The sequence below is a fragment of the Anopheles arabiensis genome, chromosome 2 (assembly GCF_016920715.1).
Source record: "Anopheles arabiensis isolate DONGOLA chromosome 2, AaraD3, whole genome shotgun sequence".
NCBI classification, from domain to species: domain Eukaryota; kingdom Metazoa; phylum Arthropoda; class Insecta; order Diptera; family Culicidae; genus Anopheles; species Anopheles arabiensis.
The window spans coordinates 92180816-92197434 of record NC_053517.1 but is presented as its reverse complement, the minus strand read 5'-3'; the positions used below and the strand labels follow the sequence as shown (position 1 = coordinate 92197434).

Below are 16619 nucleotides of genomic sequence, written 5' to 3'. Positions count from 1 at the left end.
AATACATTAACCACTACCGTCGGCACTACGGCTGCATTACCGCAGCAGAAACAATGTAGCCAGCTGAATAAAAAAAAACAGTAAAAACACACCCGCTCACATCGATCTAAACAGTTAATTCGAGTATAAATTTGTTTTAAAATAACCAAACGGGAAGCGCACGCGGAATAGAGAACAATCAGTGGTGTTTAATGACTCTCGGAAAAAAAGGTCACCACAGCTCTGCTATCCGACCGTTTTGCTACTCTTCATTTCATTAGCGTGTCGATAGGATGTGCAAATGTGTATACAGTGTGCATAATTTGTGTACACACCTACTGGAATGTGAAGCATAATTAAATTCGCTTTTATTTCCATCAGCTAACAGCAGGACGGGAAGCAGTTTTTCCCGGTGTGGCCAATTTTTTTGTTTTAATAAAATAAAAGATCATCCTTCAAACTCGTCCATCTTCCCTTGTAGCACCCTACCACTGGTCCAATGTCCAGCTGCAAGCACAAAGCCACCACAACGGATACGAGTCAAAGTGTATGTGCAAAACCCGTAACACCGTCAAGTGAATAATTTTCAAACCCTCTCCCCTACAAGCTTGAAGCTCTTGCAGGGGGGGGGGGGCAGTTGGGAGTGAACGGTTGAAAATAAATCTGACAAAGCATTAACAAAAAGTAGAACAAAAATAATAATAATAATAATAATGCAACCGGACGCGCAGCCAGCGCGCACCCGGGATAGCACTTCCTGTTGTGCCCCGGTAGGCGTCAGAGATTGACATGAATATAGTGCGTAAATCAATTACAAAAGCATCGAACGGACACTGGGCCAGACATCGATACAAAAGAGGAAAATACTCGAACTAACAAAACAAAAACCAATTCCTGAACAACTCTCCACTTCAAAAACAGGGCACGCTCACACAAGTTGAGCGAAGCGGTTGCAACCACAACGAAAAAAATCGTAACACATTGACCACAAGTTAAAAATGAAATATGAGCCCTAAAGAGGAGAGGGTCTTCAGGGCAGCAGTGCAGTGAAGTGCATTTGATAGCTTTACGGTTTTTGGGAATTTTTATTAAATTGATTTGTGTATATTTCACCCATTCATTGAACTACTATGCGCTGTTGTGCCTCGTCGTTAAACTATTGCTTAAATTTTTCAAAGGAAATATTAGTCAGTTTTAGTAGTTCACTGTATGTTGAGTGATCTTTCAGTGCTGCCGACGGGGCTGCTGCATGTAATATGTTTTAACAAGATGTACTAATGCCTCAATGACACTTCTATTTCATCCTTCATCCTATTTCGTACAACGTAAAGTCCCCAATTTGCAGGCTGTTGCAATGGTATGGTCAAAACGGCACAGCACTGAAAAGAGTTTCCTGGCAAGGCAGCTTCTTTTTGTCAGAAAAGATGAAAGCCACATTTGCTATGCACTGCCACCGTGCTTCGTCCGCTCTTACTGATTGTTCGCTCGCTAATCCACGCCGGCACCGGCCCGAGAGAAGCTTTAATTAATAGTCTTTCCGTCCGTGTCTTTCCAACACATTAAACAAGCACACTGTACACGTTACGGACAGAAGATTAGCCATGCTCGCGGATGAAAGATCACGAAGCGCAGCGCATTCGTGCATTCACAGCGCGCTGTACGACATATATCGTACCCCGCTGCCTTACCGCGTACTCCCTTTCCTGTCCCGCTTTCTCCACTGGACAGTTGGACGGCAGCATTATGCTTCTCCATTGAACCGTGGTCTATAGCTTCGGGCAATACAGCAAAAAAAAACTAGGGGTAGGATTTAAAATATGATCCTCTTTTTTAAATGTGCGCTAGAACCGGCAACCATCAGCAATGGCAGCAGCTGCTGCAGCAGTATGAGTGCTTTGGGCAACAGCAAATAAGTCCTGTTACGGTGTTTTTTTCTTTTCTTTTCTTTTGTGCGGAGAATTACACGCTAACAAGAAAATCATAAACCTCCAATTTGTGCACGATCGGGGTTACGTTTCGCAGACGAACAGTGATTGCACGTGCAACCGGGTGCAACCTCCTCGTGGCCGATGTAACAAAAGAAACAATTGTTCGCATCCTACAACCATGGAACCATGCATTTTCCATCTTTTCCGAGGCAAAAATGAGAGGATTCCTCATTTCGCACAATATATGCATAGAAATGCGATAAAAAGAGTAAAATATGTTGATAAAACTCTCTTTGGTATTGTGCACAAGCTCTGGCTTTGACTTGTCCACAACATTTTATTTCTGTGCTTTATTTTATTATTGCTTCCGTATTCCCGTACTCAGTTTTTCACGATTTCTTGCTTGCCATGTTAGGGTGAGCTGCATATTTTTACATAATTAAGTTCTCATTCAACTAGCCATAACCATGATGAATGCAACCAGAGTTTAATCAATAGCACCTTTTTTTAAAACTTTAATCAAGATGAATGAAAAGAGCAATGAAATAAATATTTATAAATAAATTAATAAATATTTATTTTCTTTTACTTATTTTTTTTATATTTGAAATGCTTTCAAGAAAGTATGCATATCATGAACCTACAAGATTGTGATTTCATACTTACACTTGATTACTTACCTAATAAATGCTCAACAATGGTACATCTCAATGCATTGATGCTGCGATGCTGCGGATACGTACAAAACAAACATTAAATGTCAAACTTTGACCGCAACAACAAACATGCCTGTTCTTGACCATCGGGCACGGTTGAATAATTCATGCACCTGTAAGTAACACGAAAACCATATTAGTCACGACAGTTGTCCGGCTTCCGTGAGGCGGCACAAAGATTTCAGACACAACTAGCCCAGCAAACCAACTTGGCGGGCATCAATGCACTCAACATTCCCCTAATCATGTGCCCTGCTCGTGCGACCTTTGACCCCGGGGAGGGGGGAGGGAATGGCTCTACGGGTATCGATAAATATTTTACATAAATAAATAAACTGTTTTGATTCCATTTCGCACCGTTGCGTTGCGATTCCACTTCGCCCGACCAGACGCTCGCTATTTACGCCATAAAGTTTTCAATCTCCACGAATCCCCTCGTCCCAGTCCCCACCATACTTCTCACTTTTCGTGCTTGTTTGTTTGTCTGACCTCTGTCCACTTCCACTTACTTACGGCTGAACCATCAACAGTTCAGCGCCAGTTGATTGACCCGCTCGTAACGATCCTGAATATGGTTGTTTGCCTTTTGGGCCAGTGTTATTGATAAACAACGTTTTCCTTTGGTTCATTTGCAGCTTGGAACGCTCGTGCCGATTGCAACGGTACCGCCGCCCACCACCACCATCGTTCCGCCGCAGCGTGCCGACCTGCAGGCGTCGAACCTGATCCACAATCTCCCGCAGCCCGGCGACGGCTCGGTGGTAAGTTCGAATTCCATTTCGTATTTCGTATGTTTTTCAACAAACTTTTAGGCAAATTGCTTTGCGACTACGACTACGGTTCGGTAAGCGTGCTAATTGCGTACTAATTTCAATGGATTCTTATATTAAATATTGTAGGAATGATTCATAACAACTACTTTAATGTATTGAAGCAAATTTATGATAACTTTTTCCCCTCACCATAACACACACTTAATGTACTCACTAGATAAAATATAAACATGTATTTCAATATATTTTAAAGCTCTTTTTGCTATATTGACTTGACCAAAACATGCTCGACGCATTTTTAGCTATGACGTGAGTGGACAAACAAAATATGTGATTTGGATGTTCTGGAATGCAAAGAGCGCGAGGTTAATTATAGGCCAGAAGCCGTACTTGACCCAGCCTAAAACAGAAGAAGATTAACGTTGTTTTGTTAAGGCTTTGGTTTCGGAATGTTGTTGCCGGCCATGGTCTTCATCGAGCATAATTGGGTCTAGCATATTACAGCTAGCCAATGATATGTGGCAAGTTTGGCAAGTGTTTCGTTTTTGTTGTATTTTTCATTGTGTTGTTAATTTTTTAAACAAATCCCCTATGTTTTACATCTTTCTCTTCAGTTTTCTGTATTATTGCAGGGTACAGGAATCAAAGAATGTCATCATACCAAACACTTTCTCACACACTGCGCAATGATATTTGAGTCCATTGTGTATGTAGTTATTGCGCTAAAATGAAACAAACACGCAATGAAAAAGAAAACATAGTTTTGTTACGAGTTAAATTTGCGCCCAAAAGCCAAATCTATGTCCTCAATCATTCAAGCTTGATACCGTGGTTTTAAATTCTCTCTTCCACCACAATGCTTCCATTCACCAAAAAAACGTTCTTTGCGCATTATAAAGCTGTTCATTGTCCATAAATTACATTTATGCAATGTTTATGTCCGACCGATTCTTTTTAACACAAGAAAATCCACCCATTCAAGCGGTCATTTGTACACGTCAAATGTAAAAGTGCACAGCAAAATACTTTTGTTTCACGTTTCAAAAACCGATAAACAATTTTACAAAACAAAATAGAATGCACTGTGACAAACACAGAGGTAAAAACAATGCATTCGGGAAGCAAAAGCGTTGTGCTTTTCCCCCAAACACACGCTCACACATAAACATTTAATTTCGTCCTAGGGAAAAGCGTGAAAATTTATTGTATACAATCGCTGTCACAGGAATTTATGTCCCTACCCCTACTTTCGCTGGAATAATAATCCAATATTTTTAATTTAAAATGGCTCTTCATTATCCGCTCGGTTCGCTCCCACCCGAACGCTTCCCGAATCGACATTGCATGGTAGGAGAATGGGGTGATTTTTTGTTTCCTTAGCTGTTATCCTTATTTATTCATTGTCAGGTCTTGTTTTATGCTATTATAGAGGTGGTTAGAAATTGTCCCATTCCTACCGGAAGTATGGTAGACTGGTATCTATGCCACGGTAAATATAGGCTAGGGTGCAGGGTTGATCAACATGTTGAAGTGTATACGCGATTTAAAGAATGTGATGGATTAAGATACTTGTAAAAGTTGTTGCAAGCATTTTTAACTCTATCAATTTAAAGTATGATTTCTATCAGATTATTGTTAGACAATTTGAATCAACTAGTGACACAATATGTTAAGGTATTATGTTGAAACTGAACAAAATTGAGCAATGTTAACTGTGAGCTTTAATGCAATTACAGCATAATTTAAAAGCCTAAATCAAAATCAAGCGCCAACTTCCGTGCAATAATCACTTGACCCAAAGTAAACCATTGGGTCTGTTTGCTCACCCCTGACAGTAAACCGTACTACAAAAGAAGACATGGAACAAACAAATCTGCCCTAGTGCGCTCACACACACACAAACACACATACACACCGACTGTGTTGTGCAAAGGCGCTCAACGGTACCATTAAGCTTTTCCCGTGCTGAGCAGTTTGTAAATAAAAATCACATTCCCTATTCTTTCTTTTTTGGAGTGCCCTTTCGTGTGCTCGCTGAAAGCTTGCCGTTATATCTACAGCGGGGTTGGTTGCCGAGCTGCTGCTTTCCTTTCCCTTTTTCCGCACGGCGCTCGTGACCAGGAGACATCCTTCAAACTGTGTAACTGTGTTCAAACTGCCCCACTGCTGATCTCCCTTCTACCGATTGTACCGATGCGGATAAGCTGGGATAATATTTTCATATTTCTGGCTCGTACATTTCTGCTGCCGGTGGTACGATTTCTAAACACATAAACACAAGTAAACTCGGTAGCATGGGCTTCCCCTTTCTACTGGCTGGTACCACACTCTCCCGAACGAAGGCGGAAGATGATCCAATTCCACAGAATCCTTTCTTTTCTTTCTGCAAGCGGCCAAGGTGAACGGAATAGTAGTAGTAGCGTACACTTTTACAATCACAATCAAAGTCAAACATCAGCTGACCTGAAAAACGTAGAACCATTTCCGCGGAATGCAGGAGAACGGTTTCGTGCACACGGTATCTAATACATTTTTAAACTAATCCATTTTACTTTTCTCTCCTTTCCTTTCGTCCATTTCATGTGGTCTGGTGCACCGGTGCTGCGCTTCTACTACTAACACAACTGGGCGCCTTCTGCTTCATACCCTGGGAACGACGAACGCCACTAACGAACGACTCGCTAATAAACGCAACGACACGCAAATAAAACAACGATCATTTCAACGTCATCTAACCCCTAACATAATAACAAACTAACTGCACTAAATGTGTTGTACGATGGCAACTAAAACCCTTCAACGTGCTGGGTGGGCGCGGGTGGCAAAACAACATCATCACCATTCACCATCATCTTGGCGTCGTCCCCCTTTCCCTTTGTATCGTGCCCGCTGTCAACGGATGCCATTCGTGGCACAGTTTACCGCCACGCCGGAGTATGAGTCGGTAAATATTTTCCCAAATGATTCTGTCCGCTCTTGTGTATGTGTGTGTGTGTATTTATGTGTGTGTGCGTTATTTCCCCGGGTTGAAGGTTTTGCGTGCCTTTTCGTCCGCCAGCGGTATGCTCTTCCTATTGTTTGTTCCACTTTCGACCAGCAGCCCGACCCGAGTGCCCGAGTGGCTGTTCACGGCAATATTATTTCCCCCCATTGCTCGCTTTGTTTTTCTTTCGTTTGCTTTTCGCTGGATTTGCCTTCTATAGCGGGGTGGGGTTCATTGTTTTCCTTTTTGACTTGCCACCGATTACTTGTCGATTTGCCGGTGCCGCGGGTTTCACTTCGCCTTTTTTTTCGGTTTTGCTGGATGAATACATCTTCTCGGCGCAATAGATCTGCGTTCCTTTCCTTTTCGAGCTTGTTTTATTTATTCAAGCATGCCTTGTTTTGCTTCCCGCTTTTTTTTCTCCTCCCCTCTGCAATGTTTGATGTGTTTTATCTCACCCAGCCCGCGTACCAGCGACGATGAACGACCAGGCGTCTCCATTCGTCGTCCCGAGAGCGCGACGCTTAGCTTCATTCCGAGCAATCGCGCAATGGCTACCAGCCGAATAATAGCATTATGCCTCCTCTCTATCCCCGGGTAGTCGTGATTATTGCCGTTCGCTTTCTGTTTGATTAGTTTGCCCGGTACTGGGCCCCTCCGCGCGCGTCTTCTTCGCTTGTATGATGTACACGACGACGCCATTCTGTTGCTTGGCAAACACCGCACCACCACCAATAAGTTAGCCACTTTTGCTGGGCGCTGGGTGCGCTGGCTGCCCGCTCGTGCAAAACATTCCTTACGCTTCGATGAACTTTCGCACAAATATTTAATGAAATATACAACGCGAAGCGTTCGAGCCGGACCCAACTTGCTGCACGAACGACCAGGCTACTCCATCGCAGCAAAACTGCATCTCAACCTTGCGTCCGAAGCGTGGTGTGGAGCAGCCGCGGGCAGCGATGGCTGCAAGAATGCTGCGCACTTAAATTAGCTTAAAATAAATCTCAACTGCTGGCAATGTGCCCGGGATTATTATAAAAGTGGAGTGGTTTTGCTCTATAATTTCACATTAAGTCGATAAATCCGTTGCTCGTGCTCAAAACCTTTCCCCCGCTCCGAGCCAATGGGGTGGATTAAGAGGATGTATAAAAACACGCTCAGAGCTGAACAAAAACTTAACGCGAACAATTCCCCCAGCCCGGAAGCTAATGCTGACCCCTCCCCCTTGGGGGATAGTAGAACCATTTCGTTTCGTTTCGTTTTCCCCCATTGCTTGTGCGTCATTGCACTGCCATTTCCTGTTCCGTACACGCTTGCTTGCGATTTCTGTTGATTGCGAACATCTCTCCTGCGCCCTCTCTTGTGGTGAAAGCGTAGCCTACTACACCTTCTTCCACCACAGCAGAGCAAGACAATCAGTGCTGGGAGCGGGGGCAAAGATCATCTGCCGGTGTGCTGTTCCAGGAGGAATCGTTCGGAAGCGTGCTCGGTTTCTTCCCTGGTTTCGGTCGAAATGATATCGAAGCAGGAAAGAATGGCATCTCCGCGTGGTTGGGCAGAGAAGTTCGTTTCGAGTGGTCCTTCTGCCGTGCGGCAACATTTATTACGATCGTAATTTATGATAATAATCGTAATTTTATAACCGAAATCGTGTACCGTATTTCGGGTGTACCGCCTGTGCTCGATGTGCTGGTAAGTGTGGGTTTTTTTATTTCTTTTTACTTTTCTCCCCCTGTTTGTCTGGTTGATACTCTTGGAGCACCTTCTTCTCGCAACACGGTACGGCTTGTGCGAGTGTGCACGTTGCCTGAATGCTGTTGCTGATGATAGGCGATTAAGTGATGATTTATTTTCTCACCCACAACTGCAAACAGCCAATCGCGAACGCAGGGCGCACGCTGATGGTTACCTTCTTCTCTGCTGCCCTCCAAAAAATGATGATTACCGCACGATGCATCGTTTAAGCGCGATCAACAATGTGTGTGCATGTGTGTGTGTCTGGGGCTGGGTACGTGAAATAATGCGTTCATCGATTACTGTAATTACGTTTACGCATTTCATTTCATTCAAATGTACTTGCAGAAAATATATTGCCGAAGAACGAGTGGGAGGGATGGGGCGTTCCTCTTCTGGTTGTGCTTGATGTATTATTGAACATCAACAATTCACCAGCGATAAAAAATCAAATTATTCGCCGGACCGTAACAACCTTTTCTCGTGCAAACACGATGCAATTTTCAATCGGTTTTAATTAAACCACTTGATGTGCTTACTTCGCGAGTAGGGTGGGTGGAATTAAGTGTTTCATTGTTTTCATTTGATCGTAAAACATCACTTACACATCGTTTGAAATGTTGATTGTATCAGTGGAAAAATATAATAATCATGACAAACAAATTTATCAAACAAATAATTCAACATTCTCTACGCATGGAGACGCATGGTGTCTTGTAAAACGGAAAATGTTAAAAAAATTAAAAAAAAAAAACTAACATGACTCAAACGGTGATAAACGGTTTTCAAAAAGTTTACTACACTGAACGATATTAGCCTTTTTATATTTTTATTTGCCTCGACTTACTAAACATGCTTTACTCCCACCAAACATCTAATTTGCTTTAATTTGGTCGGCAGAATAGACAAACAGGAAAAAGTCCCCTGTTCCATCCTATAGTAATGCGGGATGTTACGGCTCTCTACCTGGAATTTTTGTAGCTTTTGCTTTTTTTATTTCCCTCAAAGCTTGCCACCCGACTGCTGCACGCTAACGATTTGCTACAATTAAATTATTATCCCATTCTTCGTTCGCCGAATCGACCCGCCTGCTGCAACACAAACTCCAAACACGTTTCCTTCCTGCCCAGCGTCGAATTCAACCAAAGTTGCTGACAAACCGGATCGATCGAGCTATAACAAACATCTCCACCTCTTCTTTTAGTCTCGGGTGATGGCTAAAGTGATGACCAAAGTGATGGCCATCATTATGATGAACCAGCAAGCGTCAGAATCGATCGGATTGGCCAAATGCTGATTGCTCTTACCCATCCGGAACTGTGCACTCATTGAGAGGGGTGGGAGCTTCTTGGAATAGGCAAATGGGATTCACTATTTGTTTTCGACCGCTTTGCCTTGCTTTGCGTCATCTACGCCCTGTCGCCGGGCGTTCGTTTTAAAATCTTTATTTTTATGATAATTTGATTATTTCTTCGAAACCTCTTCCGAGCCTCTAAGGGTGAGGCAAAACGCTTGGGTCAGAAAATCACTCCAGTTCGCTTTTCTTTCGTATTCGTTTCACAGGAAATTCCATTTGCTTTTATTTGCATTCCTACCATTTCTCGCTGGCACTTTCTACCCTCAATTGTAGCGTGTGCCGCCCATTTAAAGATGCCTGCGCGACTTGTTTTCACTTCCTGCCTTGTTCCGTTTCTTGCGAAATAGCTTAAGCTTACGAGTCTACGGCCTAAGGCAAATTCCTTCCCCCATGCAGGACTCACGAAAATGATGCTTTTTACGCTTTATTTGTCTACAACTATTCGTGCTGCGTTGCAATCTGTGCGTTCTGTGACTTAATTTTCAGGACCGGTTCCTTCCACGGGAACTTTGTGTACTCATGAACGGATTTTTTGCTAATACATTCTTCTTTTTTCGCCCTTTCACACTACAGTTACGGATGGCAGCACTTAACGAACCGTACTCGGGCGACATGCAAGGCATCCGTGGGGCGGACTTCGCGTGCTATCGACAAGCGCGCCGTGCCGGTCTCCTGGGAACGTTTAGAGCGTTCCTTTCGTCGAGGTAAGTGTGCTCAGGTTTGCCTTTCTTTCCTGGCTTCCCAAAGAAATAAAACACGTTTAAGAAATGTTTCTTCGCACTTTTCGTACCACCACCAAATCGCTCTTTTGTGTGTGTGTGTGTGTGTTGTGGCGTGGGGCGTGCGAATCGAACCGAACCCCGAGCGATTCGGTTGGATCTGCTCCAAAATCCGCCCCGAAACTTCTAATGCAATCACATCGAGCATCGAAATCCCCGTGAAGCTACCACTTGGACGGCCCCCGGTCGGAATCTCCCGGCTGGACGCTAAATCACGTAAATCAAATAAAATCCGTACAGCCGGCCATAGCGCCAGCCGCCGCCGCCTTTGCCGTTTCGTACGGTGCTAACCCTCGGGCTGGGTCGTTTATTTTGAAACGCTGCTTGCTTTTTTTCTATGCCTCATGGTGCTGGCCGTCCGTTTCCGGCTTCCTTCCCTTGCTCGTCTTGAAAGCTCGCGCGGTACTAAATTTAAACAGCACTTCATAGCTTAATGCCGCAAATCAAGTACCTCCCACTCGACTTCAGTTCGTTCTGTGTCTTGGTTTTTTTTTCTCTCTCTCTCTCTCTTTACCTCTCAATTTTGATCGAAACCCTAACGCTGCTGTGCTGTTGTGTGGGTGCGTTGCAAATTTAGCACCACCACACCCCGTAAAAATTGCCTTCCCCCAGCATGCAGGGCATAAAACACGAGCAGCCAATGTTTTAAAATCGTCTCTCAAGTACGGTGTAAAACATTCGTTCGTTTTTGGAGGCCCGCAGTACAATTACATTCCTTCGCGGGGTGAAAAATGTCAAGCGAACCATCGCCAAAACCCAACCCCAGAGCATTGTGTGTGTGTGTGTGTGTGTGTGTGTGTGTGTGTGTGTGTGTGTGTGTGTGTGTGTGTGTGTGGGAGAGTTCAATACTCTGCTGCTTGCTCGTAAATAACGCCTACATTGGCATTCCGTTAATCAATCGAATGCCAGCGTGCCAGAATGCTTGCAGCAGAATTAAATGAACTAAATGTGCTGTCGGCGAACTGAAATGCCATTAATTTACGCACAAAAGTGGGTAGTGAAGGAATGTTTTCGACTGTTTTAGAAAGGGGACAGGGCTAGGAAAGCAATTTTAACACGTCAGCAGACAAGGCATAGTTTTATTGCAACTATAGGCATGATTATTTGTAGGATTTTTTCAATAAAAATTTGATTCCAAAATGTACAGGGCGAAGCACGAGAATAATACAAAAATAATCCTGTAAACCCCCTACCCCAAACACTCCCATTCAATTAAATTTATTTACTGAATTCATTCAACTCCAATTGTGAACCATTTAATTTAATTTATCAATTATTGTCCCTATCTCTACCGCATACTACGTCACGACAGCTCTCACACACACACACCCACACTGAGCGCATCAAACCACAGTTAAATTGTGAAAATTAACTGGATTAACACAGTGCTGCCCACACATCGCACACAGCAGCAGTATCAATAACCGCTTACCCGAAGCGCACCGCACCCTCGCAAACGCCAACGGATAATAAGCCAACCATGTTCCCACATTAATGTGAGCGCAAATGTATTTTAATCCTTCACCAATTTACAGCACTTTTTTCAAAAACCCACCACCCCTTCCCATCTCGGTGATAGGATAAAAGACAACCGACAACAGCAACAAAAAACTGATGGCTCAAAAGCTGGGAAAACTCACTCTTCTAATTAAACTTCAACGTAGCGGCGTTGGTTGCCGAGTCGTGTACCACGAACCACCGCCACTGTGCTGTTGATCGAGCATTCCCTTCCTTGAAATTGCGAGGGGAAAAGTTGCTTGAAATTTCCCCTTTTTTTTTTTTGGTGCCATGCTTTGACTGTGAGTCTCGCCCCAAATGATGAAAAATCTGCTTTGGGATGGCCTACAAAACAAAAAAATACGGGGAAAACGGCTATGGGATCTCCCTTAGATTCCCTGTCGAGCGAAACAAAACCCGGCACCTAATTAATCAACCAACCGACCGACCGCCCGACCGGGATGCTTTACGGGGTAGTTTGTTCCTTTCCCGGAGAGGAGAAGGAGATAGCTCTAGTTGTGGCCCCAGCACACACCACCCGAAGAGTGAGTTGTTGCGCTCGAATGAATTTCTACCCGCCGGTTTCCATCGCTATTGTATTTAGTTTAAAAAATTACACAAATCTGTACCATTTAAATTAGATACCACTCGGCACCGAATTCCACCAGATCCTCGGCAACTCGAATGTCATTCATTTTCGTCTATTCATAGACGCTTTTGCCGCGCCACTCTCCCCCAGTTCACAGCAATATGTACAATTTGATGTGGGTGGACTTTGGCGCTCGTCCCCGTCATCGTCGTCGTCGTCGGCGCACTACAGCACAGCGAAAGAGAAAAACTTTCACAACAACACAATGTTAATCACTTTTGCTCGTTCGTTCCCAGAAGCAAACCACCATGGCACGGGGGGGGGGAGGAACTCCCGTTTCTCACCGCCAAATAGTGTCGAATGTAATTTTCTCCTTCCACCACGCTTTTTGAGGCATTTTTCGAAAATTGAAAACGTGAGATAAGGACGCCATACACCGTCTCGGTCGCTCGCACGTACCGTGCTATTCCATTTCGTTGCCCGTGTCCCAAACGCTTACGCTCAAATTAGCGAATATTTTGCATGAAGCACCGGTTTGAAGCGAGGATGAGTCTCGTACTCACATTCCACACTCCCGAGGAACTTCCCAGCGGTACAACAACAACAACAGCAGCCAATAAAAGGGGAGAGGAGGGTTGGTGAACAGAAAACAGATTTAAATACCACCAACTTGCTGCAGCAAACCCTCCCGTCGCGCAAACTCGTGCAACAACGAGAAGCTATTTTTGCTACGTTCAGCATACGTTTACCAACGGATAAGCTGGTTTGCAACAACAGCATGTCCCGCACCGGGGAGAGTGTATGGCGCGATTCCGCACCCGGTCCCAGTGCGAGTCCCAGACAGCGAAGAACGAAATTATCCATCCGAAAGTGAAGCGTAAAGCTCGTCTCTTGCCGGGCGCTCCGGAAAAAGCGCACGAACTGCTGGTCCCAGTTGTCGGTCGGTTATTTAGCCACCGGAGATCGGAGAGGCATGAGGCCAACAGGGAAGGTTTCAAAAACAGTTTGAATTTATAGACAAATTTCCCACACTCGAAAATGCGGACGCTGGGACTGAGGCAAACTACCCTCGTTGTTGTGAGCGATGGATTGTTTTGCCGCACGGACCTTAAAAAACGCCTTTCGCCGCTACTGTACGCAGCAATTACCTTTATGCTGTGTGTGTGTGTGTGTGTGTGTGAAAACGGAAATGGAAAATGAGCTCAAGATGGCTTCATTAAATTCGGCACTGACTCACAAGCGCGACACGATCTTGTTGCGTGCGTATTGTCGCTCGCAGTGGCAGGAATGAATCAAACCACAGCAAACGCCGAAACACAACACAATTCGTACGGCATAGAGCGAGCAGAGTAAGTAATTTGCCGAAACTGGTCGTAGTTTCACCGAGCTCATGTTAGACCAGTACACACAAAAGACGCGGCAAGATGGTACGATATTTGTGGGGGACACATTCCAGTGGTGGAGTGCGGGTTGCGGACTGTGGAAGTTCCTGGTGAAAATATTATACCGTGGAAATGTTGGCACCTGGTGGACGTGGAAGCTACACGCGCTACAATTCTCTCTGTTTAGGTTGGTGTGCGCGTATCTACGTGCGAATGCGGATTGATGGAACAACGGCTACGGTTTGCTGCTTGTTGAATCAATTCCTTTGTGTCGCGTAGTTGTGCATACCCACAAACGGTGGGCCTTGGTTGCTGATGAATTTCGTGCCATAATGTGCCGCGTGGATTGGTGCTGTTTTCTTTCACAGATGTTTTTGCTTCTTTTTGCTCATAAACATCTCACAAATTGTTTTACTTTTTGGTTGAACTGTTCTTACTGCAAATTGCTGCTTCGTGTAATACACCTTCTTTGCCATTTCATCAATAGTGCTGCTCTTTTTCTATGAGTTTAGTTTGGCTATTAGATTCAAAGGCTCGATTCAAGATCCCTAATAAACTTGCCATAGGGTTGAGTAGGTTTAGTTAGTTTTTGAAGTGATCCTAGACTATTCTAGGAAAGTCATATTTCAAAGTTTACACAAATAAAACTAAATCTCAACTATGAACAAATAAGTAAAGTACAATTGGCACGAGCGTTAATGTTAGAAATAATCTATTATTTTGATTAAATGTTTATGCAAAGATCATTCCTCTTAGTGTTTAATTCGCGGAGATAGCTTCAGATGTATTAACTCTTCAAGACTCTGATCAAATTAGATACCAAACAGTAGCAGTTCCTAGTACAAAAACTGACGTTCTCCATCCTTACCGTCCGTCTGAAGTCTTGACATTATAGTTAAAATAAAATTAACCTCATTAGTTTGGAGGTCATTATTAACTGGAGTGTTGGATCAGTCGGGCATCAGAAAGCTCATGGATCAGTTACATCAATCTTGTAAGAAACTCTAGAGATCGGTTGTGTCTGATTACCAAATAGTAAGCAACAAAAAAACATTGTTTTGTTCTACTTTAATATAACACATGCTTACTTTCGGCGTAAGTTAACGCCGTGATAAAGCGCTGCAATGAGACATTGACGGCGTTAACAAGCATAGGGCCGTTTATACTATTATGTCTGGGGTACTATTCCTACTATTTACTAACCGAAACAAAATCACAGCTGTCCACCAATGTCATGAAAGTACCAGGAACCCGTATAATTCAAACCAATTTGACTCAATTACAAAATTAAGATGGTAGTCTGATTTTACGGAAAACTGTTTCAGAATTTATAATTTCTTCCCAGATCCTTGAAATCTTTTTTTTTTTTAATTGAACCGTACAAATCTACAGCAGCGGTATTAGAAAACAAGTGCGTTGAAAACACTTTTCCATTCCGATTAACAGAACATAAAACCAATGCAGTTTTCTCCCTTCAACTTGATACTGTCGAGATTTTCTCAACCTATTTGTGTATCCTCGATTGCTGAAGTTCGTACACCATCGGAACGATTACACCAAACGTTCACTATCTCGTTCGGCTCCTATTTCGTAAACAACGCAGCAATGGCTCCCATTGGAAAATAATTAAAATTGATCCTCCTCAATTGCACAATTTTTCGAAACTTCTCTCTCCATCGCTCGTACCCAAAACCCTTCACAACCGATGGAAGAACGGGCATGGACGGCAGACAGAACCTGCTTGCTGCTCGCTCGGGTTTAAACGCTCCAAAAACCTAAACTCACTGCAGGGGTCTGGTCTCCGCAGGGATGCAGCACTTCATTTCTAACGAGGGTGTGAAGAGTAAATAAGTATCTGCCGTGCCGACGCCTGCAGGGTAGATGTGTCTGTACATATGGGCCGACCGACAGGGGAGCCATTGATGCGCTACCGCAACTATCGGCAAGGTCGTATTTTAGCTGCAAAAACTGACCATAATAAAATTAACACTAACCACCGGAGGCCTTCCCCCTTTTGCACTTGGCCCGGGCTTTCTAAACGTACACACGTATGTGCGTCTGTGTGTGTGTATTATACGTGTTGTACGAGGAAAACCGGAAAACCGGAAAACCCTGGCCCCACTCAACGTCAATCCAATTAGGATGCAATTTCGGGCATCGAACATCGAACCACTTACTACCACCACCAAGCCGGGAGGGAGGAAAGGTAACAGGTTTTGCTTTCAATCGGTGCTGCCTGCGGGGTCACACCGAACACAACCGTGTCGCATGTGTTGCGACAAAACACAAATTCAAACTCGTACACACACACACACACTACTGCTCTGTCGCCGCATGACTCGAACGAGCGAAAAACACACCGCAAGAAACACGTGCGACGCAAAGTCCCTTGAAGACACCGCAGAGATATCGATTGACGTAACGGGCGACCGGTGCGGAAAAAGCGACCACAAAATTAAACCCAAACGTGTGGGAACGTGGGAAGGGGACATGAAGGAGACGTTTGTCCGTGTGTGTGTATGTGTTTCCGAGTGCATCAATGCTACCGGTGACTGCAGCTACCTTAACCAGAGACAAGGGCCAGACAGATGAAAATGCAAATTATCTGCCCAACCGACCGATAGACTGGCGGCTTGGTTTTTGTGCTGCCGTGGTTTTCTCTCGCGACAATGCCGGTGCTTCCCCGGCAAGCGCGAGCTTTTAGAACCGTTGGACGCTGATTGAAAAGCGTTTAGAACAATCCGGAGGAAAGACACCTTCGACGGATTGTTAAAATGTTCTTTAAAACTGATACAACTGATACAAATGCTACTTCTATTTATTATAGTATATTTATATTATGATTATATTTCCCAGCTCAGTTCTAGGAAAAATAAAACAGGAAATGTACTATGAATTCATG

General features: G+C 44.0%; 1 protein-coding gene across 12 annotated transcripts in view; it reads left to right on the top strand.

Annotated features, from left to right (window-relative positions):
* LOC120900326 (collagen alpha-1(XVIII) chain) overlaps positions 1-16619 on the top strand; it is a 240935-nt gene that overhangs the window by 211738 nt on the left and 12578 nt on the right. For 11 of the 12 annotated variants that reach the window (XM_040307180.1, XM_040307214.1, XM_040307198.1 and 8 more), the window contains 3 exons: positions 3259-3384; positions 6314-6340; positions 10044-10174. In XM_040307180.1, the coding sequence (XP_040163114.1) occupies positions 3259-3384; positions 6314-6340; positions 10044-10174 (284 nt within the window). The remainder of the gene's footprint in view (positions 1-3258; positions 3385-6313; positions 6341-10043; positions 10175-16619) is intronic. The other variant, XM_040307207.1, reaches the window with a different exon arrangement.